General features: G+C 46.1%; 2 protein-coding genes across 2 annotated transcripts in view; one reads left to right on the plus strand and one right to left on the minus strand.

Moving 5' to 3' along the window:
• Positions 1 to 2,114: 2,114 nt before the first annotated feature.
• Positions 2,115 to 16,289, minus strand: LOC310772952 (insulin receptor substrate 2-like; the record flags this gene model as incomplete). Its single annotated transcript, XM_083632908.1, has 4 exons — positions 2,115 to 5,027; positions 12,212 to 12,711; positions 13,220 to 15,426; positions 15,822 to 16,289. The coding sequence occupies 4 exons, from the start codon at positions 16,287 to 16,289 to the stop codon at positions 5,023 to 5,025; spliced, it is 3,180 nt and encodes a 1,059-aa protein (XP_083489034.1). The 3' UTR covers positions 2,115 to 5,022.
• A 5,975-nt stretch (positions 16,290 to 22,264) lies between these two features.
• acp2 (acid phosphatase 2, lysosomal) overlaps positions 22,265 to 24,747 on the plus strand; it is a 36,406-nt gene continuing 33,923 nt past the window's right edge. Inside the window, exon 1 of the mRNA XM_083632670.1 lies at positions 22,265 to 22,407. Within this exon, the coding sequence (XP_083488796.1) occupies positions 22,318 to 22,407 (90 nt within the window). The 5' untranslated portion in view covers positions 22,265 to 22,317. The remainder of the gene's footprint in view (positions 22,408 to 24,747) is intronic.

The raw sequence follows: 24,747 nt of genomic DNA on the forward strand, positions 1-24,747 counted from the left end.
CTATAATGCATTATAACTATGAGCACATTCATAATGCATTTAAAAACTCCCTTATAAATGTTTATAATCATGCATGGCAACTTATAAGAAGGTTTATAAAGTACCTATGTAATGTATAAGTTCAGCATTCAATAATGCTTTATACCTGTATGTGTTCATATGGTGTCCCTTGGGGTAAGCAATTGAAATGCCATCCCATACACAAAATGTGTACATCTAAAAATATAATAATTCTTTATACCGCCGTGCCAAAGTGGCAGCAGTGTTTGAAAGGACATTATGTACTATGTCTTATGAATGTGCTCATGATGCATTATATACTGTACATGGCCTTCATAGAAACCGTTACTGTGTCTGTAATGATCATAGAGGAGAGAGACAGATGATACGTCTTGTTTACTCCATATGTGAACCTGGTGACCTCCTGAGTGACTGTGACTCCATGCACAGACAGACGCGTGGCTTGGCAGGAAGTCATTGGCTGGATATGAGCTTCCTGCCACGGTCTCCGTCTGCGGTAAAAACAGCAGCAGAGGAAGAGTGCTCCGGCCGGCCAGAGAATTCAGCGCCTCACTCTCCACCGGAAACGGGAGGTAGGATCTCCCTCTCTCTCAACCCACGTCCAGGAAGCTATTCGTCCCAGTGGCAAAAGCAATAGAAGCCCATGGGGGAGGGAGAGAAAAGGGGACCTTTTTCAGCTGGCATACATCGTTATGAAGTAAATTCATAGTATATTTAACAAATTTACCACGAGAGGAAGGGGGTTGTGGCCACATTTACCACTGGTACAGGGTTGTGGCACGAGGCGAAGCCGAGTGCTATAAAGAAATGATATTCTACAACAGCATGAGTGAATACTGGATTCTGATTGGCTAGCAACAGTGGTAAATAGGCCAACAATCTACAGTTCGGCTCCAACCGCAGTATCACTCCACTCCCTGATGCTGACTCCGCTCCCTGTGCTGACTCCGCCCACTGTTAGCCTGTCAGTCTGCAAATCTCTAACAAGGAAATGGCCGATCTCTAACAAGGAAATGTCCGATTTCGTAGTAACGTTTGATTTACTGGGTGGATGGAGTTTTGAGCAGTGGTTAGATGAAGATGAAGGTGAAGTGAACAAAGAACGACATGGTGAAATTGGGGAGAGAGAACTGGCTGAGCTTGAGTTGTCACGAGTTCGGACTAGCGGGAGGTCGGACTAGCGGGAGGTCGGACTAGCGCCCGGACCTCGAACCTGGGACTGTCAAACAAACAAACGCCCTCTGCCGTCACCAGATATCAACACACCACCACCAAAACGGGCTGCTTTAGATAACTGTTTAAATAACTGTACTTTTACAGGCAATTAACTGTGAATCCCGTTAGTTAAGGAATAGGTTAGTTGTTTTTTGGCTCAAAGGCAACTAAATGTTTAGTGCAATCATTGATCTTGTGTATGGAACTATATTCTGTGGCGGAAGGATAAATGTATTCTGAAACCAGTAATGATTGTAAATAAATGAATTGGATGTTACAATTGTGTATTTTTTATATTATTTGGTAGCTGTTGTAGAAAACAAATTTACCACTCGAGGTCGGGGGTTGTGGCCCCATTTACCACTGGTACAGGGTTTATAGCACTCGGCTTCACCTCGTGCCACAACCCTGTACCAGTGGTAAATGTGGCCACAACCCCCTTCCTCTCGTGGTAAATTTGTTAAGTAGCTAGTAAGTTGTATGTATCAAACTGATGGAGTTATACAGATAGGGTCTTCTAAAGGGATATTACAATGCTTTTCTGAAAGTACAACTACTTCTTGTCTATTTGGGCTTATGATGATCACCAACTGAAGGTCATAGTTTGCCCTTGTTTTTAGTTAGCACTACATCACTCATTATAATCAGTTATCCTCATTTCGTATTTCATCTCTATTTTAATATTAATTATGGAGCTGAAAACGGCCAAATTCCACATGAGTGTTAATGTTTTCATTTATAGATTTCATAATATCATATTGGAGTGATTCTTTGGGGGGGGGGGGGTCTTCATATCTCCCTGTCACAAGATTATTGTTCAAAGAAGATTGTATTGTGGAAATGAAGCAAATTCAGACCAAGTTGTACCTCTTTAAATAAATTCATTTATTTCTGCAGGTTGCTATCCATAGTCAACACAGACAAAAGCAATACTTCACTACTGGAAAATCTGAAATAATCATAATCATCTCTGTTGAGCATCACAATAAACAGTATATTGAACTATGTACAATGGAAGACGACAACACATTCGAAAAGCGCGTCGATCCGAGACCGAGCCGCAAACCATAAGAATCTGTCCATGTGCAGAGGACTGGGAGAAAGCGCTGTCACACGTCATGAGACCGGAGACTCCAGCGACAAAAAAAAGAAGAAAAAAAGAAGTTGGCAGAAAGAGAAATATACACTGAGCAAAATAGCTTCCTCTCTTCACAAAACCAAAACAAAGAAATGTACAAACAATATCACCGATGCAATGTTACATTTGGTTCCACAGTTGTAAACTAGATCGTACTCATGTCACTATTGCATATGCCATTAGGTAAAGTGTGTCAACAAGGCAAAGAGATTGCTATAATAAAATAGACAGGAGTATTTTTTATATAGTCACAGAGACTGTGAGGGAGAAAAGCATACAATACACTGTTCAACCCCAAAGCAAAAAGCCCATCCCCCCTTTTTTCTTTATAAATCGGTAGCCAAAGTCTTTACACAGGAAAATAATTGCAACACAGGTCAAATCTAAGTACTCTATGTATTTTCCATACTTTTTTCTTTTTGTTAAACTCTTTGTATGTACACAATATACACATTCAGGACTCTGAAGATAAATAGATACCGCAAGTGTGGTACAGCTCCAATATTATTATGACTCTGGGATAACCACCTCCCACATTATATTTCTCAGCAATACATTCAGACATGGTTCGTGTTTTACAATCGACACTAAAGGGGGTGGAGCCAGCGGCACAGGACTACAACGTAGAACCACCCGTTAAGTTGCCGTCAGCTTCAAACAGCAGAGGCTTTCAGGTGACATAACACACCCTCTGGCGGCCATATTGGAGGTCTTGGGCAACAGCTGCTTTCCAAAGTGTGTGACAGAATTGAACGGACATGTTTAATTTCTGTTTAATTTCTGTGCTGTTGCGTTTAGTGTTCTTCTTGTTAGCTAGCTTGCCAGCTACTGTATGACTCCCCTGTTTTTAAATCGTTTGATTTGCGCACTAGCCAATGTATCTAGTAGATTAGAAGATAGCGTTAGCAATGGCTAATGGTTTCTATATAGCGGCCTAGCTACTGTAATATTCTGTTCAGGTTAACTGTTCTCAAGCTACATCTCATGTTGGAGACTAGGGCTAGAGCAGTTTATGTGTCACACAATAACCTACATTTGGACAAACAAAGCCACCTTATCGAACTATTCACTCTGACTGGAAACGTTATTGAATCGATTGACACCACAACAGCCTTTTTCAGGCGTCTCTCTCTTTCTAGCCAGGTTGTTATATTTGTGCATTAGTTCTGCACAGCAAATTTTTCAATGGACGTCCAAGATGGTGCCACACATGGCTGCAAGGAGATTTGTGATGCAACTGCAAAGCCTCTATTCTACAACAGTTTCTCTGTGGTGAAGGAACCTCCCCCCAGTGCTTGTTCACTGCTGACACTGGCAGCCATGTTCCACTTCACTTCGTCATTTTTTCCAAACGTCGCCTGACTCGACTGTCCCCCGACCTCAACATGGCCGGCTCCACCCCGCCAGCAAGACTAGGTCGTACCATCCAATGATATCACAGCAATGGCGGCCCATCGCCGAGTGTGACGACGGGCCGGTAGGTTTGAAGGTAGGAGTGTCTGAGGTTTTTAGACTCGAGTGACTGGGTGAGTCTCAACGGTGGGAGGAGCAGCGTATTCAGATGCCTGGGGTTGGAGGGGGGAAGGAGGGGGGGTCCGAGCCGAGTTATAAAGACATGCAATAACTCTTAAAGACAATTAGAAATATATTTCTGTAAGTCCAGCACTTCCATTGGACGAGGAAAAAAACTAGGTTAGAATAAATAAGAAATCAGTAATTAAGAAAATACTTTATAGGAATAAATCCGATCTCGAGCAGCCCCACTGTACAACTCTGAAATAATATCAATATATTTTCATGGTAAACTAGACTTTTTAGACTTTCCATGAGAGAATAATAATATAGAGATGTAGGTCCAAACAGACATAATAGAATATTTATCTCATATTTCATAGAAAACATAAGGACAGTATAGACATTAAGGCATTGGGTTGGTCTTATCAGACATTCATCTTCCAAAAATAAATAAAATATCTAATCTAAATATAGTTATATACTCAGTGAACCTCAGGTAGGATGTCCTTGCTCCCCGTGAGGTAGGGCCATTTCTGTGGTTGCTTTCATTGCTAAACTAATGCATTTATTGACAAACCGCTTGCCGCTTGGTCGTACATCGCCATACACACACTCATGCACGGCGCGCGCACGCACGCGCGCGCACGCACGCACGCACGCACGCACGCACGCACGCACACACACACACACACACACACACACACACACACACACACACACACACACACACACACACACACACACACACACACACACACACACACACACACACACACACACACACACACACACACACACACACACACACACACACACACACACACAGGCAGTCATAAATCTATCCCCCAAGTGAATAAATAGTATCTGGGTACCGTTAGGGTTTTTGTTGTTGTCTGACTAACATTTTCTTCTGTGCGAAAATATGGGTCACTCTGAAAGCACAGGGAACAGCGCCCATACTGTACACACCATACACACCCTCCCGCTTCCCCACACACACACCTGTCCTGCCTTCAGAAAACTCATGACATGCATAGTTCAGACAGTCTGGTGGAAGGGTAACGTTGATTTTTGTTTTGTTTTCCGGCGGCAGCAGGTCGGTGAAGACGGGAAGTCACTGGCAGAAGATTCCCTCAGTCTGGAAGATAGAACAGAAGAAAAAGAGGTTAATTAGAGTTAAAAAAAACATTTTTTTTTGCCAAGACACACTATCCGCAATTAGTCTAATTAATCTTTTGTTCTCCAAACAACACAATGCCGACATAGGCCATTTAGACAGCAAGCAGAAGACGCTTGGGAGAATGGATGCCTGTCTGATGCAGTGTGAATTCATTCACACTGCAGACTCCAACCTGAGATTAGACCATTTATTTGTGCCACAATAACAAGCAGAGATTGCAAGAATAAACAGATTGAACAGCAGGAACAGTGAGTGTTGCACACACAAGTTGAGCAGTGTGGATTTGGGCACACACACACACACACACACACACACACACACACACACACACACACACACACACACACACACACACACACACACACACACACACACACACACACACACACACACACACACACACACACACACACACACACACACACAACACACCTTTTTCTCTATTCCTGTATCTTATAGATGTGGGTCACAAAACTATCAGTGTAGAGGGGACATTGGTTCTCAAGGCTCCCATGATGCATTTCTTTCTTTCTTTTATCGTCAATTTCCGCACAATAGTTGCTTTCCTTTGCAACGTTCAAAGAACTACAGGATCAAATTTAGACTTGAAGGTAGCGCAATGCCGCAATCGATGCCTATGATGTGTGTGTGTGTGTGTGTGTGTGTGTGCGCGTATGTGGCATTCCCTGACCACCGCAGCGTCTTTCTAGTAGCGGGACTGTTGGCCTCAACTAGGCTAATCCCCCCCCCCCTAATCCTATTGCTGTGACATTCGGCCACTGTTTGTGTGTGTGTGTGTGTGTGTGTGTGTGTGTGTGGATTATATACAAAAGTCAGGTTGGGATAGACACGGCAGTATCTTTTTGGCGAGGCAGCGCTGGGTTTGGCAGTAGTAGTGGTAGAGGGTCGTAATGACATAATCTGGCGTGTGGAGCGATAGGGGGATGGGGGGGGGTGTCCTACCTCCCGTGCTGACGTTGTTGCTATGGACACACGCTGAGCAGAGCAGCACCAGCTAGTAGTAGCAACCGTTTCATACTTGGAGAGAATGACAGATAGACAGAGGACATTTGGTGCTGATTGGCATTATTATATATACTTGTGATTATGTATTATAATAGTACAGTCAAATACCCACAATAGACCCATATTAGGCTACGGACCTTCATTTGATTTGAAGAACACACAGGGGGAAGATACTTTGTTAGGGTTAGGGTGATATTGAAGCATATAATTGCCTACATTGTACATGGGGAGATGAAAACTATGATTATATTAGTCATTCTTATACATTCTCTCATTGGGATAATTTTGAGTCAAATCGAGTAGGTGGTATTGCAGAAAGATGGGAGGATTTACTTGGGGGGGGGGGGAGTAACTCCTGGATGTGAGGTCAAGTGGACTCTTCCAGGAAGGGCTTGACGTCCAGCGGTGAAGGACTTAAGGGTGGTATGTGGGGGGGGGCAAGCTGGTCAGGGCAACCCACTAATCTAACTGGGAACCGGCTTTCAAACCATCTAGATGACTGGCAGAACAATATCCCCGCTGTCGTCATGTGAAAACCACAGAACTCCCGTGTTTCGGCTTGAGACTAAAGGATTTCCACAGTCGTCTACAGAGTGTTTTCTTTAAGCCTTCGGACAACCTCAAAAATGTGCGGCGGTCAAGCTAAAGACAAGGCTGGTCTTCTTAGTTCCTGATTATTATTATTTTTGCAGTCACAAGGATTTCACTATGAAGAGTTTGACTTAAGAACAAAATCACATCCACAGATCTTTATAGTTTTAATTCTTAATACATTCCAGTGTTGTAATAGTTAGTTGCATTATGTTTAACAGCTCCAATTTCCTCCATTCTATTTTCTGTTGCTGTATCCAATTACTGTTTGCTGCTGCAATGCCCCAATTTCCACACAGGGAGCACTTCCATCTCATCTGATCATAACCACAGACTTAAGTTACCTATTATGATTTCAAAAAGTCTGCTATCAACACCTGTAAGAGTAGGTGTTTTGTGTTCTTCCAAATGGCGGATATCATTTTAGAACAAATCCCTATCATAAAATTAGCTTTGTGATGGCTGTTAGCTCCATATTTACTGTCAAAATAAAAAATAAAAGTGGAGAAACAACTGGGAAGATACTATTTGGTCAGTGTGATAAAATACATAGGTTACATAGGTCACCAAAGGATCAGTTTAGAGGGGACATTGATCCTGAATGCTTCCCTGATTTCTGATGAATTCAGCTTGATCTCTCCTCTCTCCGTTATAACGATCAAAACCATACCATCAAGCACTAATTTTAACTAACTGATTGCACTAATTTTGGGCTAACATAAATGCCCACACCTTGCCACGTCCAGCTGGCTGCTGCCCCCCCACTCTCGTCTAATCCCGCCTGCGGAGGCAGTAATCTCTGTGGAGCCGTCGCTAGGCTAAATGTGGGGAACGCTGGCCACGCAGTTATCTAGCAGCCAGCTAGTGCTTCTGTCTGGAACATCCCGGCCTACTTTAGCACCCCCCCCCCTCCTCTCCTGCCATGACATACACACACACGCACGCACGCACGCACGCACGCACACACACACACACACACACACACACACACACACACACACGCATGCACACACACACACATGCACAGCGCATCTGCCTGGAAACTCTGACACAAGAGCCCGCGGTGTTACGTGTGCGTGTTTGTTCTCTGCAGATCAGGTAACATTGGCATTTCTGGATTCCTGTGCTGTCTGTCGGTGTTGCATTGTGGGGGTTTTCTTGCGAGACATCGGCTTCGGTTCGATTCGTGTCATCTGTTGTATCTGACGGTGTGGACGTGAATGAATTATTGAACAGTCTGCGTGTGTGTGTGTGTGTGTGTGTGTGTGTGTGTGTGTGTGTGTGTGTGTGTGTGTGTGTGTGCGCTGACGCCCGCCTGGCTAAAACAGGGTGTCATATTGGTTGGGGAATTTCACAAATACACGAATGACTTGTGGGGATGAAAAGGAGGCTCTTCTCCAGCTCCCTCTCCCTCTCTGTCAACACACACCTTGTTGTGACTGCCAACCCCTACTGAGCATGCTCCGAGGCTCGTGCTCAGAGCGAGTTAGGGATGCATGGCTGTGCAACTAGACCTCTCTCGCCCCTCCCTCTCTCTCTCTCTCTCCATCGTAAACAACACACGTCACCGTAAACGCAGGCGCCGTGCGCACTCGAACGAGTGACGCGCCATCTCCGCGATGACATCACACGACACTACTGACAGTATGACGAGTGACGACCGAAGCGGGATTTGAGATGATGGTACACGCACGACTATAATCTCACCGATGAAGTACACGCGCACACACACATACATACATACGCACAATAGTGATGCTTGTGCTCGCTCCTGCCTGTGGGTGCAGCAGATGGCGAGCTGTCATTAGAGGAGAGAGGAGGGGAGTAGGCAGTAGGAGTGTGTGAGTGAGTGTCTCGGAAAGCAAAAGAAGTCTGTGAAGATAGACGGGTATGTATAGGTTGATGTGTGAGTGTATGAGGGAGGGCATGGTGGGAACAGAGACGTGGTGATTGGCTAATCTAGGTTCAGTGGGTTGTGGTGCAGAACATCCACCTGGCTGAGGTAAACACCGCCCTCGCCCTCACACGGGCTGGCCCGCTGACAGACACAACACAAGACCCAAGAAGAGGCATTAGGACACGTAAAGCTGCCTCTAGCAAGGACAACAACAAGGAGGAGGCCATTGAGGAGGGTGTCACATGCTTTTAAGGGAAGAGGACCGGGATGCTGAATTCCTAGGGGAGCGGGTTTGGCTCTGGGACGGGACATCCGGGTCGACGGGTTTGGCCGTACTTTGATCCCTTAGCCTCCTCCAGGGACTCAACCTGAAACTCACATGTCACAGAGAGGAGGAACTAATCAGATTAGCTGCCGTAGTGTTTGGTTCTGAATGAAAACCTTTCAGGGGGTCACGGCGGGCGGCACGCGGTCGAGTCGTGCCCGCCGCTCCAGAGGGCCCGCCGTAGCCTCCCGATGAACACCGTGTCAGGCCCGAAAAACACCGCAGCGAACTTTGACCTCCTTCACCCTGCCTCACCATGCGGCAGTGGGACAGAGTGTTCAGTAAACAAGCGATCATCAGGCCCTCTGGATGCTCCATGCTGCACCTTGGCTCACGGGGGGGGGGGGTGCCTCACAAATGAGTTTGTTTGTGGCTTTAAAAGCCTCCAGCTCCCTCCCTCCTCCTGCTGTGGGCGTACGAGGCTGTGCTCCATCTCTCTCTCTCTCTGCTTGTCTTACTTCTGCTAAGTGAACAGCCTAATGAGGCAGAAGGGCCGCAGCGTGCACGTGCTCATCCTGCCCCGTTACGCATGCGTTCACTCGCTCGCCCTCAACGCAAACATCCAGGCCACTCTCTCTCTCTCCACGTCTCTGCCAACTGTTCACCAACCCAGGCACTGCACAAAAATAGATAAATAAATAAATAAATAAATAAATAAATAAATAAATAAATACATAGATAGATAAATAAATAGATAAATAAATATAACGCTCCCAAAGAGGAAAATAAATACCCCTGCTTGATCTGTACGTGCCAGTCCACATGTACTGTATGTGCTTGACTGTTTTCCTTCTTCCCCCTCCCTCCCTCCCTCCCTCTCTCCAAGTCTCAAGTCATTCAGAAAGCTGTGTGTGAGCACTATCTATCTATCCCCCTACGCTGCCAAAGCATAAGTGCAAAAACATACTACCAACACAGCACATCACAGAAAGCATAAGCATATACGCTCATTAGTCATTTGACTGTGAATTGTAATGCAAACCAGAGATGTAGCTGAGGGTAAACCAAGCTAAACTCTTTGTATTTGCACAGAACAGTGTACTGTACACACACGTTTTTAGTTTGACTTCAATATCGATGTAAATTCATTAACCGTACAACACAGTAAGAAGTGTCAAATGAATGGAAGTTAATATGAAGATTGGGTATATTGATTCGGTACAAAACAAGCACACAAAAAATTGCTTCTTCTCTAAAAATACATTTGATTGTAGGTTGCTTGATGACCATTGACTGGCAGTTATAGTTTACACACCTTTGTATTTACCACTACATCACTGCCTGCGCAAACATAAAGGAATGCTATGGTCACTTAGAATCACAATCACAATTATTTTATTCACCAAAGTATGTTTTTTCACATACAAGGAAATTGTCTTGGTGTGTCTTAGGCCTACATACAAGATAAATCTCTCTCTGTCTCTGTGTCTCTCTCTCTCTCACACACACACACACGGACGCACACACACACACGGACGGACGCGCACACACACACACGGACGCACACACACGGACACACACACACACGGACGCACACACACACACACACACACACGCACACACACACACACACACACGGGCGTTGTAGAGAAATGAAGGCCTCCCTTTATTTTCCATTCAAACGGCCCGAAGCCGGGACAAAAACAGGCACCTCTCACAGCAGCTTTTGAAACACGCTCACTCAGCCAGGAATGTGGACTGTGACATCTAGTTACCTGATGGCCGCATAACAACACGCCTACTTTGTCCCCCCACCCGCTGCCCACACACACACACACACACACACACACACACACAGGCATCCGCTTGTGTCGGTCCTCACATGTCAGCATGCACCCCCCCCCCCCTCCCCCCAACACGCGCTCACAAACACATGTGGGCTCACTGTGGCCGATGACGTGGGGGGACAGAGGGCTCAAACAACACTCCTCCCGGCCGTTACAGTGGGCTGGGATATTCTGGGATGCAATATTGATGGTGGGAATATAGAATATAGAGGGTATAGAGGTCACATCGATGTGCGATACATCCTAACGCTTACCCAACTATGGGAACAACAGGCGGAAGCGCCTGGGGCTCAGCGTTGACATGATGACTGACAGGCAGGAGCCTACAGCAGAACAACCACCACATCTGAGGCATTCCTGTAGCACTACCACGAGCAATGCACTACACTACTACTACTAACGCTAAGCCCGAGTAAAGCTACTGCTAAGCCCGAGTAAACCCACATGTTACGGACATGGTGATAATCCTTTTCATGTAATGACAACTTTATTCTCTGCTTCCATACAATTCATTTTTAATGTACACTTTAATCCGACAGGTTAGAATTCATCTATATTCTCATCGATAATCATGTAGCAATACCAGTGGGACTCTGGAGAGCTATCAAATCAATGCAATGTCATTATAAGCCATTCATACTAAGCATTTGATTTGCTCTTGGTGTTGGAGTCAACAGGCTGCTCTGTCATGGGGCTTGTTTACGCCAGAGCTCGAAGCCTGGTCACGTTTCACAGGAGCTCACGCTGCCTTCAAGTGCCGTCGGAAATACCGCCATTATACCGACTGTGTGAACCACCCGAGAAAGCGGTTAAGAAAGAATCTTCTTTGATACACGAGCTGCTGAAATGTGATGCTGAGGGGGGCAGGGTCAACAACCAATTGAAGGTTTAAGTAACAACTTGGGCAAATAAAATGACACATTTTAATTACATGTATTCAATCACATGCCTCCTACTGTACACGTTTCACCTGTTCGTTCTGCGGCTGCAACACACACTGTGCCACTTGATTTCTAAAATAAAACGACGGCCACCAAAACACTACTCTTTGGACGGAGTCCATAAGAAGTCAGGAGTACGAGTGGACCAGGAGCTCTTGAAGGCAGCATCACCACTACGTATGTGCTTTGAAATCCACAGAGCACGTTTGAATTTGAATTCAGGGGGAAACACAAGTTTGCCTTCATCCGTGTTTTTCCCCCTCAAACACTTCCTGACTTCTGACTGTAGGCGATATCTCTCTTATCTTTTCCCCTGTTCTACAGAAAAGCCAAACTGCTATGTTTATTTGTTATTACTGAAAGCAGCTCCATTAAAATAGTCATACATTCTGTTATTGTGTTACTATTATTATTATAGTGAAAATAAATTATCCCCCTTTTTTGCTGGGGACCCCCAGAACCTCCTCAAGGACCCCCCTGGGGGGTCCCCAGACTGAATTATGCAACTTTACCTATCCAAATTACGGGTGTGTCACGCATCTTCCACTAACACCTCTGACATCACATTCACTCACCTTTCGCAGTAGTGGCAGCCTCCTTGAATCCCAGACAGACGTACGGTGCGCTGTGTAATCCATTGAGGCCCCCTTTGCAGCTGCTGGCGGGTTTGAAGGCGACCAGGTCCTCGCACTTCTCTGCGTGGGCGTGGTCCAGCAGGTTCAGGGCGATGTAGTTCAGTCCGCTCTGGTAGCCGGCCATCGTCTGCCGGCTCAGCGGGCTTCCGTACTCCTCGTCGGAGCCGTCGCTGCTCCGCGAGGAGATGTTCTCCACCGAGCTGTGCCGCTTCACTGCGTCGCCGCGGGCGAACGAGGGGAAGACGGGCGTCACGGTGGCGGTGGACGAGAAGGTCTCGGAGCTGTGGCGCCGGCGGCCCTGCGGGTTGGCCCGGATCACCTTGGCCGAGCTGTCGGGGTCCACTGTGGGAGAGGAGGGGCCCCCGAGCAGGAACACCCCGATGCCCCCCGGGACCCCCTGGTCCTCCGAAGAGAGCCTCCTCTCCCTGCTGCCCTGGCTGCTGGAGCATGGTGTGGAAGACATACCATTAAAACCTGCTCATTTGATCCGTGCACACTGACATACTGTACATGCACTGAATGTACAACATGTTCAGAACATCTTCCTGATATTGAGTTGCAGCCCCGTTTGCACAATCCACATCTCAGTCGTCTTTTTAAATCTATACCAATGTGTGACTGGTATAGATTTAATAAGGGAAATCGATTAACCTGGATTCACCTAATCTGTGTATTTCATGAAAAGAGGACATTTCCTAATATTTTGTACATTCATTGTAGTTACAGCGATTTCCTTGCTGTACTTTGAAAATCAAACAACATTAGTTTGTAAAGAAAGTAATGTTGTGTTTAGGAAATATTATTGGGTGACATTTTGAAAAGATATGTAAAAAACAAATCAAAACTGGCCTTTCAAGTGTCATTTGAATCCATGTATTTTGTCTTTGCCTGTTATTACACAGTCAAAGTATTCTCCTGGTCTGTTTAATGAAATGATGCAGTCCATACCTTGCTGTTGTCTGAGGAACGAGCTGTGCAGGTGAGCTGGCCATCCCAAACGTCATCTCGGTGTAGTCATCTTTGCCCTCATCGGCGAGGCCCTGCGGCCCCCTCTCACTACCCAGATGGTACACTCCATCCTCTGAGCAAGGGCACATGGACAACTCCGGAAGAGCATCCAAGTGTTCGGCGGGGGTGTCACCTTTCTTGGGCTGGTGCGAGCCCAGCTCCAGGTTCATGTAGTCCGAGAGTGGGGATCTCCTCCGTCCCCCGCCGCTGGAACCCAGAGAAGAAGACTGGCTTTCCGTGGACACGGTGGAGGGCGGGGAGAATTTGCTGCCGCTAAAGTCAATGTTAATGTACTCCCCGGGGCTCCGCGGCTCTCCGGGCAGCGGGTGTTCATTCATACTGGGCAGGGTCCTCAGGGTGTCCAGCGACAGCCTGTTGGGTCTGCCCAGCCTCCCCCGGTAGGACAGATTCTCCGCCCGGCTGTGTCTGACCGGGGAGGGTGCTGAAGCCTGAGTTGCGCAGGGCTGCATCACGGAGTAGTAGTCTGACTCCCCCCCTCTCGGCCTCTGGCTCTGAGGGCTCATCAGGACATATTGGTTGTTGTTATCATCGTTCTTGGACGTCTGCAGTTTGGTTGGGTGTGGTAGAGAGTTGGCCTGGTAAGCTGGTCGAACTGACGCCGGCTCACCGGCCAGCGGGCCCAGGTAGTAGTCAGGTGGGGTCTGGAGTGGCGGTGGGTTGCCTGGTGACATGTTCATGTATTCCCCGTTAGCCGTCCGGCCGTCCGGGCTCTCCATGGAGGATTTGGAGCCGCACCACATCCTCATGTAGCCGCTGTCCTCCAGAGATCCACTGCAGGGGGAGCTGGTCTTGGCCTGGGGGTGGCCCCTGGGGTTAACGATCTGCTTGGGGGCCGAGACGCACATGGGGCTCATGGGCACGTAGTTGTCGACCTTGCCGGACTGCTGCTGTGCCACGCCCGGCGTCATGGGCATGTAGCCGTCGTCGCCCAAGTTGCTACTGGAGCTCCTGCACGAGCCGATTTCAATGTCGCCGTAGTCCTCGGGGTAAGACACTTTGGGGGAGGCGGAGTGAGCACTCTGTCCGCGGACCATCCTCATGAGCGTGTACTCATCCAGGGAGGCCGAGGACAGCGGCGCCGGTGCCCTCTGCTGACGCGGCGTGGTGAGGGAGTATGTCCGCTTCCGGGGCAGCGCCAGAGCCTCCCCGCCGGCGGGCCCGGGCCTGCTGCCGTTTGCCCCATCCATCATCATGTAGCCGCAGGGGTCGCTGGCGTCACGAGAGGGGGGCGTGCTAGACAGGGAGTCGGGCGTGTCACTCCGGGTCAGAGGGAGGAACCTGGGGTCCCCGGGGCTGGAGCCGTACTCGTCGTGGCACAGCAGGAAGCCGGCGTCGCTGAGGGAGCCCGAGATGGAGGCGCTGCAGCTGAACGGACGCCGGGCTTTGTCGGGGGTGGAGACACCGCACCCGCCTCGGGGAGACATGCTGACGGGGCTGGAGGAGGCCGGAGGGGAGTGGGACACCGGCATGGACCTGCTGTGCTGCAGGTTAGAGGACTCCAGCATTCGGCAGGTGCGCCCACTGCTGAGGGTGTGGGACCTGACGAGGTGGTTTGGGTTTGGACTGGTGGGACTCCCGCTCACAGATATGGACATCGAAACGGGCCGGGTCATGCTGCCGCCGTCTCCCTCGCTGGCCGTTCTTACTCGGCACGATGTGAACTTCCTCCCCGGGGACGTGGCCGCCGCCATGCTGTCCGTTCTGGACCGTCGCACGAGCCCCGTCTGACTGGGCGGGAGGTTGTTGTGTGGGGTGCGTCGTGTGGGCACAGAGATGGGGTTGGTACTGGCCGACTGGCTTTTGCTGCGCGGCCTGAACTCGGATAGCTCCTTCATGGCTTTCATGGCCTCCAGGATGGTCTCGTGGATGTTCTGCGCCACCACTGAGTCCTCCGCCTGCATCCAGAACTCCCCAGGCCCGGTGACCGCCGACCGGCCCACCTCGATGAAGAAAAAGCTGTCCGAGTGGCCACATCTCCGGATGTTCATGAGCTGTAAACTCACAGCAGCCACCTCTGAGTTCAGCTTGACAAAGCTGATGGTTCGGCTGGACAAACACAGCCTGTACACCCCCGTCAGGTTCTTGATCTGACCCAGTCCTTTGGATTTCAAATTGACTTGCCATACCTGAAAGATGAACCAAGAGTTTGGCAGAGGCTTTGAACAACATTTCTAACAATCACATCTGCAATTTAGCAGTGATCTGACTGCAGCAGTGAGGTTTTATGTAAGATAATCAAGAGAAAGTATTATGTGGCTTGGTTCAAAGTAGATTTAGGAAAAAGAGAGGATTTAATATAAAGCGGTAAAAAAAACATAATTCATTCAATTCAATAGTGCAAAATTTTAGATATAATTATGCATATGAATTCACTCATAAAGTAAAACAAAATATGATAATAATTTTGCACTGTGACCTTTTGGATGTTATATTTTACCCTAACACCCCCTCTCTCTCTATGCTATTTTCTTTTTATCCATTTAAAGCACTTTGAATGGCCTCTGTGCTTGCCTTGCCTTACCTCCTTATAGGCAGCTGTTGCGGGCGTAATGAGCCCATAACTGGCCTCCTCAAAGCCCACCAGCGAGGAGGTGGAGGCGGGGCTGTCGTACACTTTCCCCTCGGCTATAAGCTCGGTCAGAACCCGGTACCAGCTCTCCTGGTCCTGCTCGCTGTCCGCAGCCACGGCGAAGTACTCGTCCTTGGTGTACAGGGCTATGAGGTGCCTGTGCTTGGCGTCGGCGCGCTTGTTTACGCACAGACAGGAGTCCAGAGTGATGACCCGCTTGGCGGCCGACTTGTTCCTCCATTTCTTCTCGCTCTCGTAGTACTCCAGCCGGGCAGGGCAGCAGTCGCTCGGCTCCCTGAGCACGAAGAAGCGCCGGTGTCCGTGCTTCTGCTTCCTCAGGTACCCGCACCTCTTCACCGCGCTGTGCGTCCCGTTAGATAACAGGTGTCCTCCCTGTGTCGCCAGAGGAGGACTTGCCATTTCGCCCTACTGACTAAAAACGTTACGCGTTTCACTCGTCAGGTAAAACAAAGTCCTTGTTATTATTATGGTATAACTTCTTCAGCTAAATAAACTTGAGAAGAAACACGTTTTTTCCCCACTCCTAATCCATAGCAGACGCCGATGGCGGTGTCCGCTGTGCGCCACGGCAGAAGCAGCAGCAACTGATGTGATGGTGGAGAAAAACAACATGTGACGCTGCTGCTGCTCTAAAAACAGCAAAACACACAGTCATAGGGGGCGGGGCGTGCTGCAGGGGGGCGTGCCTGTCAATCAGACAGATCCAGGGCAGCTCATTGGACGGGTGAAATGATTGACGGGAGGCAGGACCTCTACCCTTCTAACAGCTCTCTCATCCAAGTCGAGTGTGGAAAGAACATAGGGAAAGAAGAACAAAAATCCATTGAATGACAGGGAGGATTCCTGTATATTTAACAGTAGAATGTCAAAATGTCTTATGGGAAATAGTTGTAAGACTTACTTATCAGTTTCAATGTTGCAGAATTAAATGGGCCTACATAAATTCCCCTTTTAAATGATAATAATCAAATCAATTGACAGGCCAGCTGATCTAATGTTGTCATTTGAAATATTGTGCTGCTGCATATTGCGACCTATCATCATGGTTTGATCCATTCATTTATAGGCAGTAGCATTGTAAACATCCCTACTATCCCTAGCCCCACTTGTTGTGGGCTGTTGTGGCCTATTTTTTATTTTTTACACCAGTGGGTATTCCTGTTCATTTGAAACTCTTTCCGATGTCAATACCTCGCCATTTGTATATAATATTGATTGTATCAATGTCAACATTTGGTAATAATTACACTGCTCATCTGCCCTTATCTATATTTATTGTAGGCCTAGGTCATGCTGTCCAAAATGGAAATGGTAAGGGGGAGGGGAGGGCGAGACTTTTTTTTTTAAATCTCTAACATGATAAATCTTTATGCTTAGGTTGCACTTTAAAGTACATGATGTTCGTGTTGACTGTTGAATGAAAAACAGCCATCTCACAGAGAAGGGTTCCAAAAGCAAATGCGTCAAAGGCTCAGCTGCAAAGGCAAAGCTGCAGAAATGCTGCCATCTTCTGGCTGCTTGGACGCTACTGCAACCCTGCAGCCTGACAACTCCTTCACACTGAACACCTTGCACTGTTGTACACATGACTTTTAGTAAACTGTCAACTTTCAAACACAAACCACAGAAACCAAACCACCATGACATTAACAAGCCTTTGGGCTGGGCAGCCACATTAGCCGCTGTGTCAGAAGATAAATAGGAGACTCTGGGACATCTGTTCATCAGATCATCTTGGTAATTATGTTTATAGGCTACTGTAAGACTCCCTCTGATCTCTCAGTCATGTCAGTCCCAGGCAGACCAGGGAACCCCCCTCCACACACACACACACACACACACACACACACACACACACACACACACACACACACACACACACACACACACACACACACACACACACACACACACACATACAGTACACACACACCGTTCAACAACACTTGGATTGCTTCTCATAATCTTTCAAAGAGCTGATTACATGTCTCTCATTGAGGTGTCCAGGCTTGGGAAGTAACTGATTATATGTAATCAGGTTACTGTAATCAGGATACAAAAAAGGCACTGTAACTGTAATCCCTTACAGTTACATAAAAAATATGTAATCAAGATTACACTTAGTAAAAAAACTATGGTTTTAGGCTACTAGCAGGATTACAAATTATAATACATTTATTGTATATTCTATGTATTGTATATTTATGCAAGTGTCTGTGCACTGTAAATATCGACTCTTCTTATTGTCTACTTTGATATCATATGGTGAGGGGGAAACAACTCGGAGAAAAACCACACTTGGCTCTTAAAAAGGACCAATGCACCCACAAAGTAAATGATTAGAAACCAGATATCAGTGCACTGTAATCCAAAAATGGAAATACTATTATTGTTATTGTAATGAGAAACAGGTGACACTAGATTATTGGCTGAACGCATACTGTAACCAACACACATAAGGTATGTTTTTTTTATGTCCTCCTGAGGAGCATGCCCCTGGACTCCAGTATATGTAGGAAATTTGTTCAGAAGTAATCAAAAGTAACACAAAGTAATCAGTTACATTACTTTTATTTTGTGATACTTGGATTACAATTACAATTTTTAACAGTTAACTAGCAATTGTATCGGATTACATTTTAAAAGTAACATCCTCAATCCTGGAGGTATCCAGGGATTGTATGGATTGTGTAGATGTGACAGATGTGTGTGTGGGGGGATGGGTGCCCCCCCCCCCCCCTTCTTAATGAGCATACTGTATCTATCATTGTTATCTCCACCCCCCTTTACACAAACATATGCCTATAGACACTGCAGATTAAGAGTAATCTCTGCCTGTCACTAATCAGTATTGTGTGTTATTGTTGATGCTGCCCCATGTGTTTGTGATCTATGACATTTGGCTGTTGTTTTGCACAAGTGTTGATTTAGTGGGGCTAAGCTTGGCCACAGCATGTGTTTTCAGCATTAGTAGGAGCGGGCCCATGTAGTATGGCAAGCCGTTTGACCATTTATTCGATATCGTAATATTAAACCACCAGTGCACTTTACTAGTTGGACATTTTGTCTTACTAGTTAACTAGTGAGGGCCAAAATGCTTACTAGTAGAACTAGTAAGAGCTAAAATGGTTACTAGTTACACTAGTAAGGCCCAAAATGTCCTTTTTTACATTCTCCTTCACTCGTCTCCTACTCGTCTCCATCATTCTCGCACTCGTCCTAAACACACCCACACAAGATCTGTTTTACAATCGATCTAGTCTTTCTCCACCTCAACACAAAACAACTTTCAGAAAGATAAACACAAAGAGTTGAGTGTTGTTCTTTGGGTTTGACTTTTTATTGTGTTATTGATGATGATGTTTTCATTCAGCATCAGTTCAGAAAAATCAAACAGGAATTGGGGAGAAAATGGGGGGGAATTCTGGGGGCCCCTTTAACTAAGGTTCCCATAACTTTATTTCGCTAACAGCTTTTACAACAATAAAATCTGGCATCCCTGTGGAATATTCTGCTCAAGGCCCCTCAGTTGTTTAATGCTTTGGCCATTCAACATGAGATCGTATCCAAATCCTGACACTCCTGTCTCCTGCGATGGCCCGGACCGGCGGTGGAACATGATGAAAGCATAGCCCTTCAACTGTCCAGTGTTCTTGTCTGTAGCTAGGTAGATCATAGATGTGGACCCAAAAGGCTTGAGCTCCTCCAAGTCTGTTTTTTGGATGTCCTGTCCTCTGTCACACAGGAGTCTAAGGACTCTCTTTATTTTTCTTAAAGAGACAGGATTAGATCGTATAGTGTCCCCCACTTTCTTTTCTTTCTTTTTAAGATTTTCTTTACTTTTATATAACATGAGGTATACACTGTAAAACCCTGATTTTACACACTCCGGTCCAGTAGGTAGCGGTATGCACCTATACACGTTGGTTGCGATCCACCATTAAAATTTGAGAAGAAGGAGAAGGAGAAGAAGAAGAAGAAGAAGAAGAAGCTACAGTAGACTCCTCTCCCCATATTACCTCTATACACACTTCAGTTAGAGAGCAGTTACAGTAGACTCTCTCCCCATATTACCTCTTTACACACTTCAGTTAGAGCAGTTACAGTAGACTCCTCTCCCCATATTACATCTTTACACACTTCAGTTAGAGCAGCTACAGTAGACTCCTCTCCCCATATTACATCTTTACACACTTCAGTTAGAGCAGCTACAGTACTCCTCTCCCCATATTACCTCTTTACACACTTCAGTTAGAGCAGTTACAGTAGACTCTCTCCCCATATTACCTCTTTACACACTTCAGTTAGAGCAGCTACAATAGACTGCTCTCCCAATATTACCTCTATACACACTTCAGTTAGAGAGCAGTTACAGTAGACTCCTCTCACCATATTACCTCTATACATACTTCAGTTAGAGAGCAGTTACAGTAGATCCTCTCACCATATGACCTTTATATACACTTCAGTTAGGGAGCAGCTACAGTAGACTTCTCTCACCATATTATCTCTATACACACTTCAGTTAGAGAGCAGTTACAGTATACTCCTCTCCCCACATTACCTCTTTACACACTTCAGTTAGAACAGCTACAATAGACTGCTCTCCCAATATTACCCCTATACACACTTTTTTTTTTTTTTTTAGGGAGTTAGGGAGCAGTTACAGTAGACTTCTCTCACCATATTAGCCTACCTTTATATACACTTCAGTTAGAGAGCAAGCAACTACAGTAGACTCCTCTCACCATATTACCTCTTTACATACTTCAGTTAGAGAGCAGCTACGGTACACTCCTCACCATAATACCTCTATACACACTTCAGTTAGAGCAGCTACAGTAGACTCCTCTCACCATATTACCTCTTTACACACTTCAGTTAGAGCAGCTACAGTAGACTCCTCTCACCATATTACCTCTATACACACTTCAGTTAGAGCAGCTACAGTAGACCCCTCTCCCCATATTACCTCTTTACACATTTCAGTTAGAGCAGCTACAATAGACTGCTCTCCTCATATTATCTCTATACACACTTCAGTTAGAGAGCAGTTACAATAGACTCCTCTCACCATATTACCTCTTTACACATGTCAGAGCAGATACAGTAGACTCCTTTCCACATATAATAATAATAATAATTGATTGGATTTATATAGCGCCTTTCTAGATACTCAAAGCGCTTCACATATCAGGGGAGGGAGGGGGAGGGAACTCAACTCAACCACCACCGATGTGTAGCACCCACCTGGGTGATGCACGGCAGCCAGTTTGCGCCAGAACGCTCACCACACATCAGCTATCACGGTGGAGAGTTGAGGACTGAATCTGCCAATTAAGTAATGATATTAACTCTATGCACACTTCAGTTAGAGCAGCTACAGTAGACTCCTCTCACCATATTACCTCTTTACACACTTCAGTTAGAGCAGCTACAGTAGACTCCTCTCACCATATTACCTCTTTGCACACTTCAGTTAGAGCATCTACAATAGACTGCTCTCCCCACATTACAATACACACTTCAGTTAGAGCAGTTACAGTAGACTCCTCTCACCATATTACCTCTTTACACACTTCAGTTAGAGCATCTACAATAGACTGCTCTCCCCACAATACAATACACACTTCAGTTAGAGCAGTTACAGTAGACTCCTCTCACCATATTACCTCTTTACACATTTCAGTTAGAGCAGCTACAATAGACTGCTCTCCCCATATTACCTCTATACACACTTCAGTTAGAAAGCAGATACAGTAGACTCCTCTCACCATATTACTATTTGGTTAAAAGGAAAGAACAAACAATCATAGATTGAGAATTGGTCACAGCAATTTGAATGGAACACTTAGGTAAGTATCCAACTGGGCATTTGTAGACAGTGTCAATGGTGGAGCATGTTATGATCTCTTGCAGGAGATATGAAGAGGAGAGAAGGAACTAGCCTGGGTAAACCCATCCCCCACGTGAACTGCTCTCAGACCTGTTCTCAGTCACTAGCCTAGTGACTGGGAACTGAGAGAGCAGGTCACGTGGGGGCTGGGTTTACCTAGGCTAAGAAGGAACATGTTGACTGGACTTCAGAGACCCAGACGAGTGGAAGCCAGGATGAATGATAGGATATAATAATGTGTGGGAGCAGTGGAGGAGAAAAAAACTGTTGATCAGTTTTTTTTAGAGAAACTGGATTTATCACAAGACTTTATGGATTAGGGAAACAGTGGAGGGATTAATCCAGAAGGAGGCGGTAATGCAACATTTTGGATGCCAACCGCCGTTATACCAAACAGAAGAAGAAGAAGCAGAAGAAGCAGAAGCAGGAGATATCTCATGTAGACCGTAGACAGTCAACTGTCAGCGGTCCCTAAAATATCGCCTACAGTAGCTAGCTAGCGTTAATTCTGCTAGCTAGACGCCAGAAACCATGGTCTCCAGTGCGGTTGTTTTCCTCCTGACTTTGGGCTCTGTTTGGGGAAAGGCTGCAGCAGAAAGAAAACTAGCATACGTGACTGTGGTGAGTAACGTTAACCACCGCTTAGGAAAAACTGCTTTCACCTCAGCCTTGAAACAAATTATTGAATGGAGTTTGGCGTGAGGGTCTCTCGAAGAGAACAGACGGATATTGTGAGAAGATAATTTCAGTTCAAACCTTTTTGCAATTGATTAAAAATAATAGTCAGTCGTTACTAATGAGGCAGTGTTGACACTCAGCCATGGTGTATCATCAGATAGTACACCGTACTAACGCTAGTAAGTTAGCCAGTTTTGCACGTTTTGCACGTTTTCTTTGTCAGAAAGTCATCCTGTCATGTGACTGTCTCATGTCAACAAAGCAGGAAATTTTGCAATACCATACAGTATCATGTTACGTAAATGGCTTTCTCAATCATATCTAAATTAATCTATATGGCAGTGTTGGCTAACTTGATATATTTCGGAGCATTTACACACCTCATATTTCCAGTGTTGTGTTTAATTCCCCCTACATAGACTAGAATCAGATGAACTGCCCTCCTTGTGAATGAGTTTCATGTTCCTGATACCAAGCCAACCATTGTGCATGGACGTCTTTCAGTTTCAATGCAAAGGACCTACAGCTCACCTGCACAAGGTTTCAGTCAGAAAATGCAGTGTTACAGAGGGGTTTTTGATTGGAGTGTCTCCTTTGTATGCTAAGCACCTCACCTGTAACGTTAATAATCTTCAGAACAACAAGTCACGTTTTATATTAGTTCAAGTTGTTTAATCCACACAGATAGCTATCAATTAAAGTTGAAATGGTGAAAGAATCGGTTCTACTAGTACTCAGTATATGTGAAATGTGTTCAACAATGCAAAGTGAATGCACCTTGGCTGGGCTTTGCTAGTTGCCATTTATTCTCAGGTGACGCCTAGTTAGTCTTCCAGTTTGTCCTTCCTTCACTCCCTGCCTGGGGGGAATTTGGGTGTCATCTGCAGCATAATGGGATTCTGTGCAGGAGGGAATATAAGAAAATTAAGACAAAAATACAGGTTATCCCACTGGAGGAATGATGTCAAAACAGCTCACCTACATTGTTGTTTGTTTTTCTTTATGACAACCTACATTTAAATATTGTTGTTGGGCGAACAACTTTTTAGCTTGACTTGACCACCATGTTGGCTATTCTTGAGTTTATTCACACACACAAAAATTAAAGAGTTTCATACTCCCAAGGCGCATAGGATTTTCTCAACCCATATAGAGAACCATGTAATTGTTCAAGTGAAGTTAAAGCGTTAAAATCACCCAAAGGTTTTCACATGCCAACAGTCATAACCGTGCCTCCCAAAGCCCAATGCAAAGTATATCAGACTTTTTTTTATAGGTGAATGTAAATGTTCTTTTCTCCACACAAAACTCAACACATTCCCACAAAATCCTTCCTTAACACATTGACTGCCAGCCGTTTTTTTTTTGCTGTAGGTAGCTTCTGCCAGGCCGTTTTTTGAGGATTCTGGCTCATTTTAAAAGAGCCGAGGATTCTTTTCTGCTTGGAGTTTGTGAACACAAAGTTCAGAAAAGTACTAATAGAATGTGTGCTTTCTCTGTCTAAAAGAGTTAGTTTGTAGAGTTAGTAGTTATGTAGATATTAGCCGTTGAGTACAGCATGGTTTCAGCTGTCTGAGAGTGAAAGCTGAGATAATCGCAGTTTTGTGAAATTCAATCAAACAGGCAGAACAGTCACTTTAACCATTTATTTTTGGCATCAGTGAGAGATCAGACATCCAAACAATATAGTTCCGAACGCCCTCTCCTTCAACTCCTCCCTCCGTGGGCGTGTCTAGTGGCTTTCAGCCTGCGTTTGTCACAAGCGAGTGGTCTGCTGCTGCTGCTGCTGCAGCGAGTTCGAGCAGCCTCCCTCCCTGGCAGCGAGTTTGAGCAGCCTCCCTCCCTGGTAGCGAGTGTGGATAGGTCTCACTCGTCTCTTGGGTTTGAGAGCCCCGATGAAGCCCCGTGCGACTCTAGGCTTATGCAAATTTGCAATCCCCCGTGTGCTGCTGCTGGCGCGGCCCGAGAGCGGCGAGTCTGGTGACTGATGACTGTAAAATCGGCAAGCCATTTCCTTGAGAATGGAGGAAGCAGCCGCGGGAGGCGGCTGCTTTTGGTTGACTTTCTCTCTGTCGGGAGGGCACCGTCACCACCTAGCTGGTCGGTAAAATAGATTATACACATTCAATACTTCCAATATCTCCATAGGAGACGCGGGGGGCATTGATCCACGTAGCACCGTCAAAAAAAAATAATCGAATCGACGTATTAATACGTCAATGGCAGTGAACCGCTGGATTTTTTTTGACGTATATATACGTCAGTGGCAGTCAACGTGTTAAG

Source organism: Poromitra crassiceps (genome assembly GCF_964638095.1).
Source record: "Poromitra crassiceps genome assembly, chromosome: 3".
Lineage (NCBI taxonomy): Eukaryota > Metazoa > Chordata > Actinopteri > Beryciformes > Melamphaidae > Poromitra > Poromitra crassiceps.